The following is a 14,458-nucleotide window of genomic DNA, read 5'->3' on the forward strand; positions in this document are numbered from 1 at the left end:
AACTCCTCCCTCTGACTGGGGGTTAACTCCTCCCTCTGACTGGGGGTTAACTCCTCCCTCTGACTGGGGGTTAACTCCCTCTGACTGGGGGTTAACTCCTCCCTCTGACTGGGGGTTAACTCCTCCCTCTGACTGGGGGTTAACTCCTCCCTCTGACTGGGGGCTAACTCCTCCCTCTGACTGGGGGCTAACTCCTCCCTCTGACTGGGGGCTAACTCCTCCCTCTGACTGGGGGTTAACTCCTCCCTCTGACTGGGGGCTAACACCTCCCTCTGACTGGGGGCTAACTCCTCCCTCTGACTGGGGGTTAACTCCTCCCTCTGACTGGGGGTTAACTCCTCCCTCTGACTGGGGTACAAGCAGCTAGTTAAAGACGTTTTGCTTTTGTAGATGAAATCACAAGTCGTGTGAAAGAAATGTAAATGTTTTTTTCACGTATCTATGGTCAAGTAAATATAGATAGTCCTTTTTAATGATCATCCTCCATCTCACTCTTCTCTTTCAGACGACGTCATGTTGTTCTTGAAGATGTATGATCCAAAAAGCAGAAGCTTAAATTATTGTGGACATATCTACACAGCTATCTCCTGTAAAATACGTAAGTACCTGTGTCTGGGCTGAATTGTACAGGGTCCTCCCCTAACAATACGTCAGGACCCTCCTGTGTCTGGGCTGAATGGTGCAGGGTCCTCCCCTAACAATACGTCAGGACCCTCCTGTGTCTGGGCTGAATGGTACAGGGTCCTCCCCTAACAATACGTCAGGACCCTCCTGTGTCTGGGCTGAATGGTGCAGGGTCCTCCCCTAACAATACGTCAGGACCCTCCTGTGTCTGGGCTGAATGGTACAGGGTCCTCCCCTAACAATACGTCAGGACCCTCCTGTGTCTGGGCTGAATGGTGCAGGGTCCTCCCCTAACAATACGTCAGGACCCTCCTGTGTCTGGGCTGAATGGTGCAGGGTCCTCCCCTAACAATACGTCAGGACCCTCCTGTGTCTGGGCTGAATGGTGCAGGGTCCTCCCCTAACAATACGTCAGGACCCTCCTGTGTCTGGGCTGAATGGTGCAGGGTCCTCCCCTAACAATACGTCAGGACCCTCCTGTGTCTGGGCTGAATGGTGCAGGGTCCTCCCCTAACAATACGTCAGGACCCTCCTGTGTCTGGGCTGAATGGTGCAGGGTCCTCCCCTAACAATACGTCAGGACCCTCCTGTGTCTGGGCTGAATGGTGCAGGGTCCTCCCCTAACAATACGTCAGGACCCTCCTGTGTCTGGGCTGAATGGTGCAGGGTCCTCCCCTAACAATACGTCAGGACCCTCCTGTGTCTGGGCTGAATGGTGCAGGGTCCTCCCTAACAATACGTCAGGACCCTCCTGTGTCTGGGCTGAATGGTGCAGGGTCCTCCCCTAACAATACGTCAGGACCCTCCTGTGTCTGGGCTGAATGGTGCAGGGTCCTCCCCTAACAATACGTCAGGACCCTCCTGTGTCTGGGCTGAATGGTACAGGGTCCTCCACTAACGATACATAAGTGGGGTGCTGTGCCACCTTGTGGACTGGTTGCGCCACTATGTAATTACTTTTGTTATCATTTAAGGCTCTAGATTGCAGGAAATGGCAGTTAGGGGGGTTAATGTGATTCCTAAAGGGGTCCCGCCAGGCCTCCCCTCCTTACTCAGCACCTCCTCCTGGGGAGAACCCTGTGGTGCATGTGGAGTAGCATCAGAGTGTTGAAATGGGGTGTGTATGTAAAGCAGTGTTAAATGTATGCTGTTTTCTCTACCAGGAGACCTGTTGCCCGTCATGTGTGAGAGAGCAGGGTTTCAACAGGAGACTAACCTTATCCTCTATGAGGTGAGAACACACACACACACACACACACACACACACACACACAGGTCTTAACACTTATCCACACACACACAGGTCTTAACACTTATCCACACACACACAGGTCTAACACTTATCCACACACACACACAGGTCTAACATCCTCTATCTCCCATGTGTCTGTGTTCCAGGAAGTGAAGCCTAATTTAACAGAGCGGATACAGGACTACGACGTGTCACTGGACAAGGCCCTGGACGAACTCATGGACGGAGATATCATAGTCTTCCAGAAGTAAGTTAATCCAACATGCCAACCCCTTAGAGCACTAACCCCTTAGAGCACTAACCCCTTAGAGCACCAACCCCTTAGAGCACTAACCCCTTAGAGCACTAACCCCTTAGACTACCAGCCCCTTAGAGCACTAACCCCTTAGAGCACTAACCCCTTAGAGCACTAACCCCTTAGAGCACTAACCCCTTAGAGCACTAACCCCTTAGAGCACTAACCCCTTAGAGCACCAACCCCTTAGAGCACCAACCCCTTAGAGCACTAACCCCTTAGAGCACTAACCCCTTAGACTACCAGCCCCTTAGAGCACTAACCCCTTAGAGCACTAACCCCTTAGAGCACTAACCCCTTAGAGCACTAACCCCTTAGAGCACTAACCCCTTAGAGCACCAACCCCTTAGAGCACTAACCCCTTAGAGCACCAACCCCTTAGAGCACCAACCCCTTAGAGCACCAACCCCTTAGAGCACTAACCCCTTAGAGCACTAACCCCTTAGAGCACTAACCCCTTAGAGCACCAACCCCTTAGACTACCAGCCCCTTAGAGCACCAACCCCTTAGAGCACTAACCCCTTAGAGCACTAACCCCTTAGAGCACTAACCCACACATGAATCAAAAGGCTTGACGATGATGCCATTTATCAGACACTTTTATCCGAAGCCACTTAGTCACGCGTGCATAAATGTTTTACGTAAGGGTGGTCCCGGGAATCTAACGAAAACCTACAGGAGGGTAGATAGCGCTTCAGGAACAGGGATGGAGTTCAAACCTACAGGAGGATATCTCTCCAGGAACAGGGTTGGAGTTAAAACCTACAGGAGGATATCTCTCCAAGAACAGGGTTGGAGTTAAAACCTACAGGAGGATATCTCTCCAAGAACAGGGTTGGAGTTAAAACCTACAGGAGGATATCTCTCCAAGAACAGGGTTGGAGTTAAAACCTACAGGAGGATATCTCTCCAGGAACAGGGTTGGAGTTAAAACCTACAGGAGGATATCTCTCCAAGAACAGGGTTGGAGTTAAAACCTACAGGAGGATATCTCTCCAGGAACAGGGTTGGAGTTAAAACCTACAGGAGGATATCTCTCCAAGAACAGGGTTGGAGTTAAAACCTACAGGAGGATATCTCTCCAGGAACAGGGTTGGAGTTAAAACCTACAGGAGGATATCTCTCCAGGAACAGGGTTGGAGTTAAAACCTACAGGAGGATATCTCTCCAGGAACAGGGTTGGAGAGCCCTGTTGTAGAAAATGTAATGCTCGTCCCACCCATCAATTGTGTTTGGAGAATTCCGTACCGTATTGACGAGCCTCTCCCAGCTCATGTCTGTCTGTTTGTGTCTCCCTCCCTCCCTCCCTCCCCCCCTCCCTGCAGAGACGACCCAGAGAACGACAGCAGTGAGCTGCCTACAGCCAAAGACTACTTTCGAGACCTCTACCACAGAGTGGACGTCATCTTCTGTGACAAGACCATCCACAACGACCCCGGCTTCGTCGTCACACTCTCCAACAGGATGAACTACTTCCAGGTCAGCAAGAGGTCGCACAATCTTGTGTCTGCGTTAGTTTACCCGTGACTGTTCCTTCAACATTTGGGTATTGTTCAACAAAGCTAGTGTGAGTTAAAGACATGCTCTGGTACTTTGGCGTCTAAGTATTTTTCTACCTCCTGCTTTGGACTGGATGTGTCAATGTGTAGTTCATACATGCATATCTATGAGCAGAATTACTGCCTTACCTCAATTAGGCACAAAATCCCTAGTTTGAAAGTTTTCTTGAAGCTGTGCCACACCATATTCCCTACCACCCCATGGGCCAGTTCCCTAGTAATTTGAGTTCTTGCCAATGAGCTTCAGCCCCTCACATTTGAGTGACAGCTAGCAAGAGGCCAGCCCAGTGTTATCCGACGCGGTTGCAGGGCGGGCTCAGTGGACACAGTAGCGATAGAGAGTGCAATGACGTGGTGCACGTAGTGACGTAGTTTTCGGGGACCACTTCTGGATGCTACTTTCAGAACTACTGGCTATAAAGTATCCAACAGTACTGGAGAATCTCTTTAATGTGTCTGTCTGTTAGGTGGCCAGACTGAGTCAACTACTGGCTATAAAGTATCCAACAGTACTGGAGAATCTCTTTAATGTGTCTGTCTGTCAGGTGGCCAGACTGAGTCAACTACTGGCTATAAAGCAGGGGTGTCAAACTCATTTTAGCTCAGGGGCCACATGGAGGAAAATCTATTCCCAAGTGGGCCGGACTGGAAAAATCATGGTAAATATAACTTAAAAACAACAACTTCAGATTGTTTTCTTTGTTTTAATACGATCAACATACAACATAAAGCTGGAGCCTGAGGACAGTGTGTCCAAAATAGTGCAAGCACAACATCACTATTAATCATAAAACACGTCAAGTTTATTTGAAAATTCTAAAGAAAAAGAACACACAAACACACAATGCCTCAGTGATTAACAGAACTGTTTCACAGATCACAGAACTATATCAGGGTGTCATTTCTCAGGCAGAAATGTAGATAAAAATAATGAAATCCTGTTCCCCAATCAAGTGCAAGAACCACAGAGTCAAGAATAGGTTAAATATACAAATAAATTAAAAACAATAGCACATCAACATAAAAACATATAAACATAAAGCTGGAGCCTGAGGACAGTGTCCAAAAGCACAACATCACTATTAATCATAAAACACCTCAAGTTATTTGAAAGTTCTGAGGACAAAAAACACACAATGCCTCAGTGATTAACAGAACTGTTTCACAGATCACAGAACTATATCAGGGTGTAATTTCTCAGGCAGAAATGTAGATAAAAATAATGAAATCCTGTTCCCCAAACAAGTGCAAGAACCACAGAGTCAAGAATAGGTTAAATATACAAATAAAATCAATTAAAAACAATAGCACATCAACATAAAAACATAAACATAAATCTGAAAGCGTTGCTCAAACTCCCATAACAGTCCCGTTATTTTATCTTTGAACCGCTTCATGTCTGCCACATGTTGGGTCGCGCACACATTTTTCAGACAGGGGAAGTGAGCTGCATCACCACCGGCAAGTTGCGTCTCCCACAATGACAGCTTCAACTTGAAAGAACGTATGCTGTCATAATACTGCGTGACAACTTTGTTGCGCCCTTGCAGCTGTTTGTTCAAGTTATTCAGGTGCTCTGTAACATCCACCATAAATGCAAGGTCCTGCATCCATTCTGCGGAATGAAATTCTAACACTGGTTTGCCCTTTTCTTCCATGAACTGTTCAATTTCTTCTCGTAAATCAAAGAAACGCCTCAGCACAGCACCTCGGCTTAACCATCTTACCTCAGTGTGGTACGGCAGGCCATAAATGTGGTCTTTCTCTCTGAGAAGGCTGTCAAACTGACGGTGATTCAGGCTTCTGGATCGGATGAAATTAACAGTTTGGATGACCACCTTCATGACGTTATCCATCTTTAATGACTTGCAACACAAAGCCTCCTGGTGCAAAATACAGTGAAAAGTCAAAAAATCACGTCCTCCATTTGCAGATTGCACTTTCTCTCTGAACTTTGTCACAACGCCTGCTTTTTTCCTGATCATTGAGGGCGCACCATCTGTAGCCAGGCTGACAGCGCGGGACCAGTCCACTCCGACCCTGTCCAGCACGCCGACGAGTGCGGTAAAAATATCAGCTGCTGTCGTTGTATCTGTCATCGGCACCAACTCCACGAACTCCTCGGTGACAGTCAATGTGTCATCAACTCCGCGGATGAAAATGGCCAGTTGTGCAACATCTGTAATGTCCGTGCTTTCATCAATTGCAACCGAAAACGCAATAAATGACTTTACTTTTTGCTTCAACTGGCTGTCCAAATCCACTGAAAGATCGGAAATCCTGTCTGCAACTGTGTTTCTTGTCAGGCTGATATTTGCAAAAGCCTGCCGCTTTCAGGGCACACAATCTCCGCTGCCTTCATCATGCATGTTTTTACAAATTCACCCTCACTAAATGGTTTTGAAGCCACTGCGATTTCATTAGCAATGAGGTAGCTAGCTTTCACTGCAGCGTCACTGATGTCTCGGCTGTGAGTAAACACAGACTGCTGTTTCTTCAGACCTGCCAACAGTTCATTCACCTTCTCTCATCTCCGCTGTCCTTGAAAGTTGTCATATTTGTCGGCATGAAGACTCACATAGTGGCGACGAAGGTTATATTCTTTCAGCACTGCAACATGCTCTGAACACACCAAACATACAGCTTTCCCATTCAATTCCGTGAATAAATAGGATGACCATTTTTCTTGGAACACTCTGCACTCTGCGTCCACTTTTCTCTTTTTTGACAGAGACATATTGGGGCAATGAGGGTGCCAAAGCACATAATGTTAAAAGTAGAAGCCGTAATTAATATCACGGGCAAAACAAAGTAGCTCATTGGCTGCACGTGCTTGACCTACTTGCTCTGCCCCGGTATAAACAGTTTGCTTGCTTAACACAATTGCTATTGTGCCATCCAGTGGACGCAATTGGAACAGCAGTTTTTTTATTGAAAAATTGCAGCGCATTTTTATACTTTACAAAAAAAAAAAAAAAATTTTTTTTTTTTTTTAAATCATCTCGCGGGCCGGATTAAACCCGTTTGCGGGCCTGATCCGGCCCGCGGGCCGTACGTTTGACACCCCTGCTATAAAGTATCCAACAGTACTGGAGAATCTCTTTAATGTGTCTGTCTGTCAGGTGGCCAGACTGAGTCAACTACTGGCTATAAAGTATCCAACAGAACTGGATATTCTCTTTATTGTGTCTGTCTGTTAGGTGGCGAAGACGGTGGCTCAGAGGTTGAACACAGATCCCATGCTCCTTCAGTTCTTCAAATCCCAGGGGTAGGACTACGGACACACACACATGGACGGACGCACACTCCTGTTTCACCTGTGCCAGACTGAGTCAGTACAAGTATAAACCTTTGAAGCACCAAGTTGACTTGTTGAGTAACCTGTCCCCCTCTGTCTCTCCTCCTCCTCCCCCTGTCCCCCTCTCTCGTCCCTCCCTCCTCCTCTCTCCTCCTTCTCCTCTCTCCTTCCCCTCCTCCTCCTCTCTCCTCTCTCCTCCTTCCCCTCCTCCCCCTCTCCTCTCTCCTCCTTCCCCTCCTCCCCCTCTCCTCTCTCCTCTCTCCTTCCCCTCCTCCTCCTCTCTCCTCCCTCCTTCCCCTCCTCCCCCTCCTCCCCCTCTCCTGTCCTCTCTGGGCAGGTACAGAGACGGACCTGGGAATCCTCTCAGACACAACTATGAAGGAACTCTCCGAGATCTGCTGCAGTTCTTCAAACCACGTCAGCCCAAGAAACTATACTACCAACAGGTGTGTGTGTGTGTGTGTGTGTACCTGTAGGGTTGGGTGATATGATTGACAGTCATCATCGATGGTGACAGCGGATGGTTGAGCCCAGCTTCACACGCTGACCAATGAGAGGTAGCCTAGTCAAACTGAGCACTGAGCCCAGCTTCACACGCTGACCAATGAGAGGTAGCCTAGTCAAACTGAGCACTGAGCCCAGCTTCACACGCTGACCAGTGAGAGGTAGCCTAGTCAAACTGAGCACTGAGCCCAGCTTCACACGCTGACCAATGAGAGGTAGGTGGTCTGTTCCTGATGTTGCACACCTTCAGCATTCAAATGCTAAAATGGCTTGTATGATATGAGGTTTTATTAGTTGAGTGCCAACCTATGTAATTTGCTAGGTTATTGTGATCTGCGTGCTGTTGAACATGGTGTGAACTACCGGAGACGCATCTCTCATCTGGATATGCCTGCTGAACGGGGCCTACAATACATTTCATTTAGATTGTTCAGGGTCACCATCAGCAATAGTTTTTGCTAGTTTTACTTTAAACAATCAGTGTATACGGTCATTTTTTTTATATACAGGGTAAAGTTGATAATTTCAGAACAAATCACTTTTGCTAGGCGCACTGCGTGGCCGACATGAGAGGAGAAGATCTCTCCATTAACTTCCAACCGGTCTAAACCATCGGGGTGGAATCCTAAGGAGTGCCGTATATTCATTGGCTATGTCATGGCTAATTTGAAAACGATAAATATTGATACGTTACTTGCTCAAACTGAATCTGCAAAATTGACAACTTAATTAGTGGGTAATGGTGATTTCAGAAGTGGGTGGACCAAAAACAGGCTACATTGCCACCATACTAATCTGGTAGTAGATGTCTCCCTTATGCTCTAATCCACATATGTCAGAGTCAAGGCCCGCGGGCCACATCCGGCCCGCGAGAAGGTTTTTTACGGCCCCTGGGATGATCTTGATTTATTATTAGAACCGGCCCGCAGACCGCAGCAAGCCGGCAGCCCGCAGATCTTTTACACGCACCAATACTACATTTCCCACAATGCAACGGTGACGCACCGAGCAGTAGGCTGCTTCATTTCAATATTTATTGGCACAGCAGTCGTCAGCATCACAGTAAAATTAACTTTCAGATACCCATCAAAAATGGCAAAACGGAAGGTGGACACTGAGAACCGGGGGTTTCAAACAAGGTGGGAGTCGGAGTATATGTTCACGGAGGTAGCTGGAAAACCTGTGTGTCTTCTGTGTGGAGAAAGTGTGGCGGTACTGAAAGAGTATAATCTGAGACGACATTATGAAACGAAACACGCGGACAAAAACAAGAATATGGACATGGAACAAAGGCTACAAAAGGCAGAGGAATTAAAACGAGGCCTCAAATCTCGACAGGCTCTGTTCAAAAAAGCCAAATCACAAGGCCAGGCTGCTGTCAAGGCCAGTTTTATTTTGGCAGAAGAGATCGCTAAATCAGCCCGGCCATTTACGGAGGGGGATTTCATCAAAAACGTTTCCTCCCGACACAATGCCCCAGCTGCGCATCCAGGCTGCTCAAACGTTGTCTATGTTTGGCAGCACATACCTGTGTGAACAACTGTTTTCTTTGATGAACCTGAACAAAACATCACACAGAAGTCGACTTACTGCTGAACACCTCCACTCAATTCTGAGGATTTCCTCAGCTCAGAGCCTTACCCCGAACATTGATGAACTTGTGGAAAAGATGGGACACCACCAAGTATCACCCTCAACCTCAAACAAGTGAACATTACTGTGCAATCACATATTTAGAGTTTTTACTCAGTTCAAGTTTAAAAGTTAAAGTTTAATATTTGTTTTCACTGCATGTTACTTCTCCTTAAACAAAGTGTTGTTTTTGATTAATAGATTTTTGCACTTTATTTTATTGTATTTCAATCCAATTATATTTTTAAAATATTTCAGTTGAGTGGATGATAGAAAATTGCTATTATTGTTTTTTTCTTTGAAGTAAATTTAGCCCACTTTTGCTAAAATAGAAAATATAGGCTACTGATGGTGCCTTGAATACCGGTTTCTTTCATTTAATGTTCATGTTATGGGGATTTTTATATAAAGGAAATTTGTCTTTTGTGTCTGTTGAAAATTAAAGATTACTGACAGAGCCATAAGAAAATATTGCTTTATTTATCTGATCATATTGGAATATATTTGTTAGGTTTTCAGTAGGTTCAATTAGGTTCACTAGACTATATGCGTCATTTAAAAAATTTTCAATGAACATTCGAACAGTCCGGCCCTCGGCTTGTAGCTAAATTTTTTATTTGGCCCTCCGTCCATTTGACTTTGACACCCCTGCTCTAATCTGATAGTGGTAGATGCCTAGTCTCCCTTATGGCTCTAATCTGATAGTGGTAGATGCCTAGTCTCCCTTATGCTCTAATCTGATAGTGGTAGATGCCTAGTCTCCCTTATGCTCTAATCTGATAGTGGTAGATGCCTAGTCTCCCTTATGCTCTAATCTGATAGTGGTAGATGCCTAGTCTCCCTTATGGCTCTAATCTGATAGTGGTAGATGCCTAGTCTCCCTTATGCTCTAATCTGATAGTGGTAGATGCCTAGTCTCCCTTATGGCTCTAATCTGATAGTGGTAGATGCCTAGTCTCCCTTATGGCTCTAATCTGATAGTGGTAGATGCCTAGTCTCCCTTATGGCTCTAATCTGATAGTGGTAGATGCCTAGTCTCCCTTATGCTCTAATCTGATAGTGGTAGATGCCTAGTCTCCCTTATGGCTCTAATCTGAAAGTGGTAGATGCCTAGTCTCCCTTAGATATCTAATCTGATAGTGGTAGATGCCTAGTCTCCCTTATGCTCTAATCTGATAGTGGTAGATGCCTAGTCTCCCTTATGGCTCTAATCTGATAGTGGTAGATGCCTAGTCTCCCTTATGGCTCTAATCTGATAGTGGTAGATGCCTAGTCTCCCTTATGGCCCTAATCTGATAGTGGTAGATGCCTAGTCTCCCTTATGGCTCTAATCTGATAGTGGTAGATGCCTAGTCTCCCTTATGCTCTAATCTGATAGTGGTAGATGCATAGTCTCCTTTATAGCTCTAATCTGATAGTGGTAGATGCCTAGTCTTCCTTATGCACTAATCTGATAGTGGTAGATGCCTAGTCTTCCTTATGCACTAATCTGATAGTGGTAGATGCCTAGTCTTCCTTATGCACTAATCTGATAGTGGTAGATGCCTAGTTCCCTTATAGCTCTAATCTGATAGTGGTAGATGCCTAGTCTCCTTTATGGCTCTAATCTGATAGTGGTAGATGCCTAGTCTCCCTTATAGCTCTAATCTGATAGTGGTAGATGCCTAGTCTCCCTTATGTCTCTAATCTGATAGTGGTAGATGCCTAGTTCCCTTATAGCTCTAATCTGATAGTGGTAGATGCCTAGTCTCCTTTATGGCTCTAATCTGATAGTGGTAGATGCCTAGTCTCCTTTATAGCTCTAATCTGATAGTGGTAGATGCCTAGTCTCCCTTATGGCTCTAATCTGATAGTGGTAGATGCCTAGTCTCCTTTATAGCTCTAATCTGATAGTGGTAGATGCCTAGTCTCCCTTATGTCTCTAATCTGATAGTGGTAGATGCCTAGTTCCCTTATAGCTCTAATCTGATAGTGGTAGATGCCTAGTCTCCCTTATGGCTCTAATCTGATAGTGGTAGATGCCTAGTCTCCCTTATGGCTCTAATCTGATAGTGGTAGATGCCTAGTTCCCTTATAGCTCTAATCTGATAGTGGTAGATGCCTAGTCTCCCTTATGGCTCTAATCTGATAGTGGTAGATGCCTAGTCTCCTTTATAGCTCTAATCTGATAGTGGTAGATGCCTAGTCTCCCTTATGTCTCTAATCTGATAGTGGTAGATGCCTAGTCTCCCTTATAGCTCTAATCTGATAGTGGTAGATGCCTAGTTCCCTTATGGCTCTAATCTGATAGTGGTAGATGCCTAGTCTTCCTCAGCATCGTGTTAATGTGGTGTTTTACCTGCTACACAGTGTGTTGTTTTGAGAGAGCAAAGGGGAGAGTTTTCAGCAGGTACTCATGAAATTGTTGCTAGTGGTTGGACTCAATGGTCCTCTAATTACACAAGTTGCTTTTGTTTACAATGTGAACCTAGCTGGTAGTAGTAGCTTCTTGACTTCAGAAATTGTAGTACAATAACCAGTGGTGGCTGGTGGAGGCCATAGCCAGTGGTGGCTGGTGGAGGCCATAGCCGGTGGTGGCTGGTGGAGGCCATAGCCAGTGGTGGCTGGTGGAGGCCATAGCCGGTGGTGGCTGGTGGAGGCCATAGCCGGTGGTGGCTGGTGGAGGCCATAGCCGGTGGTGGCTGGTGGAGGCCATAGCCGGTGGTGGCTGGTGGAGGCCATAGCCGGTGGTGGCTGGTGGAGGCCATAGCCGGTGGTGGCTGGTGGAGGCCATAGCCGGTGGTGGCTGGTGGGGGCCATAGCCGGTGGTGGCTGGTGGGGGCCATAGCCGGTGGTGGCTGGTGGGGGCCATAGCCGGTGGTGGCTGGTGGGGGCCATAGCCGGTGGTGGCTGGTGGAGGCCATAGCCGGTGGTGGCTGGTGGAGGCCATAGCCGGTGGTGGCTGGTGGGGGCCATAGCCGGTGGTGGCTGGTGGGGGCCATAGCCGGTGGTGGCTGGTGGGGGCCATAGCCGGTGGTGGCTGGTGGAGGCCATAGCCGGTGGTGGCTGGTGGAGGCCATAGCCGGTGGTGGCTGGTGGAGGCCATAGCCGGTGGTGGCTGGTGGAGGCCATAGCCGGTGGTGGCTGGTGGAGGCCATAGCCAGTGGTGGCTGGTGGGGGCCATAGCCGGTGGTGGCTGGTGGGGGCCATATGCAACCAAAATCAACTTTATTTCTCATTTCAATTCACAAGATGGAATGAATGTGTGCGTCAGCCATCGAGAATTGAACCTCGCCGATTCTTGAGCTTGGACACTGGACGTGACGCAACTCGAGCGCAACACGGGCAATAAAGCAGCTTTCATCGATTTCAAAAGAAGCATTTCCTTGATGGCTTATGGCCCGTTCCTCATCAGACAGACACTACTCCATCACAGTGCGCCACACACACACACACACACACACACACACACACACACACACACACACACCTGTTCCATGCTGAAGCTCCTCCACCAGAAAGGGATATTAGAGAAAGATGTGGCAGCACTCAGCCTCTGCCCAGGCTGTCAACAACGTTATCTTTCCTCATGATTCGTCCAGGTTTTCAACAACATTATCTTTCGTCATGATTCGTCCAGGTTTTCAACAACATGATCTTTCATCATGATTCGCCCAGGCTGTCAACAACATTATCTTTCCTCATGATTCGCCCAGGCTGTCAACAACATTATCTTTCCTCATGGTTCATCCAGATGCATTCGATTTCGCGCTATAGCCCAACTGTTGTTTTAGCGTAATCTTTTACTATATAAAAAATTAATGAAAAATAAATTGGGTTGTCCAATAGGGGGCGATGGCATATCACAATGTTTTCTGGGTACATAATCATGATAGGACAAAGGTTGACATTGTGTGTGTGTATCTGTGTGTGTGTACTGACTGTTAATGTTGTCTCTCCTCTCAGTTGAAGATGAAGATCACAGACTTTGAGAACAGGAGGAGCTTCAAGTCCATATGGCTCAACAGCCTGTACAGAGAGGAGGTAACACTCTCCCCTCCCTATTTATATAGACAGTGAAGCGAATACTTTTTAAGTTGACTTCGTACTCCAGCATTTTGAATTTGAGATCAAATGTTTTCTGAGGCAACAGAACAGAATGTCACCTTTTATTTGAGGGTATTTTTCATACATATCTGTTTTACCGTTTAGAAATTAAAGCTCTTTATGTATCTAGTCCCTCCATTTGAAGGTGTCAAGTATTTGGTGTATTAAAATAGTCCAAAGTGTAGTATTTGGTGTATTAAAATAGTCCAAAGTGTAGTATTTGGTGTATTAAAATAGTCCAAAGTGTAGTATTTGGTCCCATATTCCTAGCGCGCGATGACTACATAAAGCTTGTGACTACCAACTTGTTGGATGAATGTTCTACTTGTTTTCCCAATAGTAACTGAATAGTAAATAATGTATTGTGTCATTTTGGAGTCACTTTTATTGTAAATAACAATAGAATATGTTTCGAAACACTTCTACATTAATGTGGACGCTACCATGGTTACGGATAGTCCTGAATGAATCATGAATAATAATGATCACTCATACCCCCAAAATCATGAATAAAGAACATACCCCCCATAATGCTCCCCTGTTATTGGTTAAGGGGGTGGGGGGGTCGGGGCATGATCTTTTGTTTTCTTTTATGTTTCACCAAAACAAGCAGCAAATTCATCCAACAAGTTGGTAGTCACAAGCTTGATGTAGTCGTTGCGTGCTAGGAATATGGGACCAAATACTACACTTTGACTGCTTTAATACAGTGAATTTGACCCAATACTTATGACTTCTTCAAATGGGGAGACAAGATGTATAAAGTGCATTCATTTCAAAAACAGATGTGTGGAAATACCCTCAAATAAAAGGTGACATTCTGTACTGTTACCTCGTATGAAACATTTGATCTCTCCATGCTTTTTTAAACCTTTGACCGTGATGGTGAATAAAGGATTTTCATAACTACCTCTCTCCCTCCAGGAGATCACTCTCTACCCAGATAAACACGGCTGTGTCCGGGACCTGCTGGAGGAATGTAAAAAAGCTGTGGAGCTCTCCGACAAAGGCTCAGAGAAGCTCCGGTAAGCAGAGAGGGGGTGTGAGTGACAGTGTCACAACAGTGCTGCCCTCTGGTGGTCAGGCCTGTATTACATCCAGTGGTTCTTCAATGCTATTATTATACAAGACTGCTGCTGTTCTCTACTTTTCTCCACCCTGCCTCTAACCTCTCCTCCCTCCCCCCTCTCTCTCTAGGCTGTTGGAGA

At 46.3% G+C, this 14,458-nt stretch overlaps 1 protein-coding gene across 3 annotated transcripts in view; it reads left to right on the forward strand.

The window, feature by feature from the left end:
• Nucleotides 1-14,458, forward strand: part of LOC121551622 (ubiquitin carboxyl-terminal hydrolase 7-like) — a 73,879-nt gene that overhangs the window by 46,833 nt on the left and 12,588 nt on the right. For 2 of the 3 annotated variants that reach the window (XM_045216892.1, XM_045216894.1), the window contains exons 19-27: nucleotides 506-598; nucleotides 1,788-1,855; nucleotides 2,023-2,123; nucleotides 3,497-3,650; nucleotides 6,931-6,998; nucleotides 7,366-7,474; nucleotides 13,110-13,187; nucleotides 14,175-14,275; nucleotides 14,448-14,458. The exon at nucleotides 14,448-14,458 is cut by the window's right edge and continues 89 nt beyond it. In XM_045216892.1, the coding sequence (XP_045072827.1) occupies nucleotides 506-598; nucleotides 1,788-1,855; nucleotides 2,023-2,123; nucleotides 3,497-3,650; nucleotides 6,931-6,998; nucleotides 7,366-7,474; nucleotides 13,110-13,187; nucleotides 14,175-14,275; nucleotides 14,448-14,458 (783 nt within the window). The remainder of the gene's footprint in view (nucleotides 1-505; nucleotides 599-1,787; nucleotides 1,856-2,022; nucleotides 2,124-3,496; nucleotides 3,651-6,930; nucleotides 6,999-7,365; nucleotides 7,475-13,109; nucleotides 13,188-14,174; nucleotides 14,276-14,447) is intronic. The other variant, XM_045216893.1, reaches the window with a different exon arrangement.

Source organism: Coregonus clupeaformis, unplaced genomic scaffold (assembly GCF_020615455.1).
Source record: "Coregonus clupeaformis isolate EN_2021a unplaced genomic scaffold, ASM2061545v1 scaf0843, whole genome shotgun sequence".
NCBI lineage: Eukaryota > Metazoa > Chordata > Actinopteri > Salmoniformes > Salmonidae > Coregonus > Coregonus clupeaformis.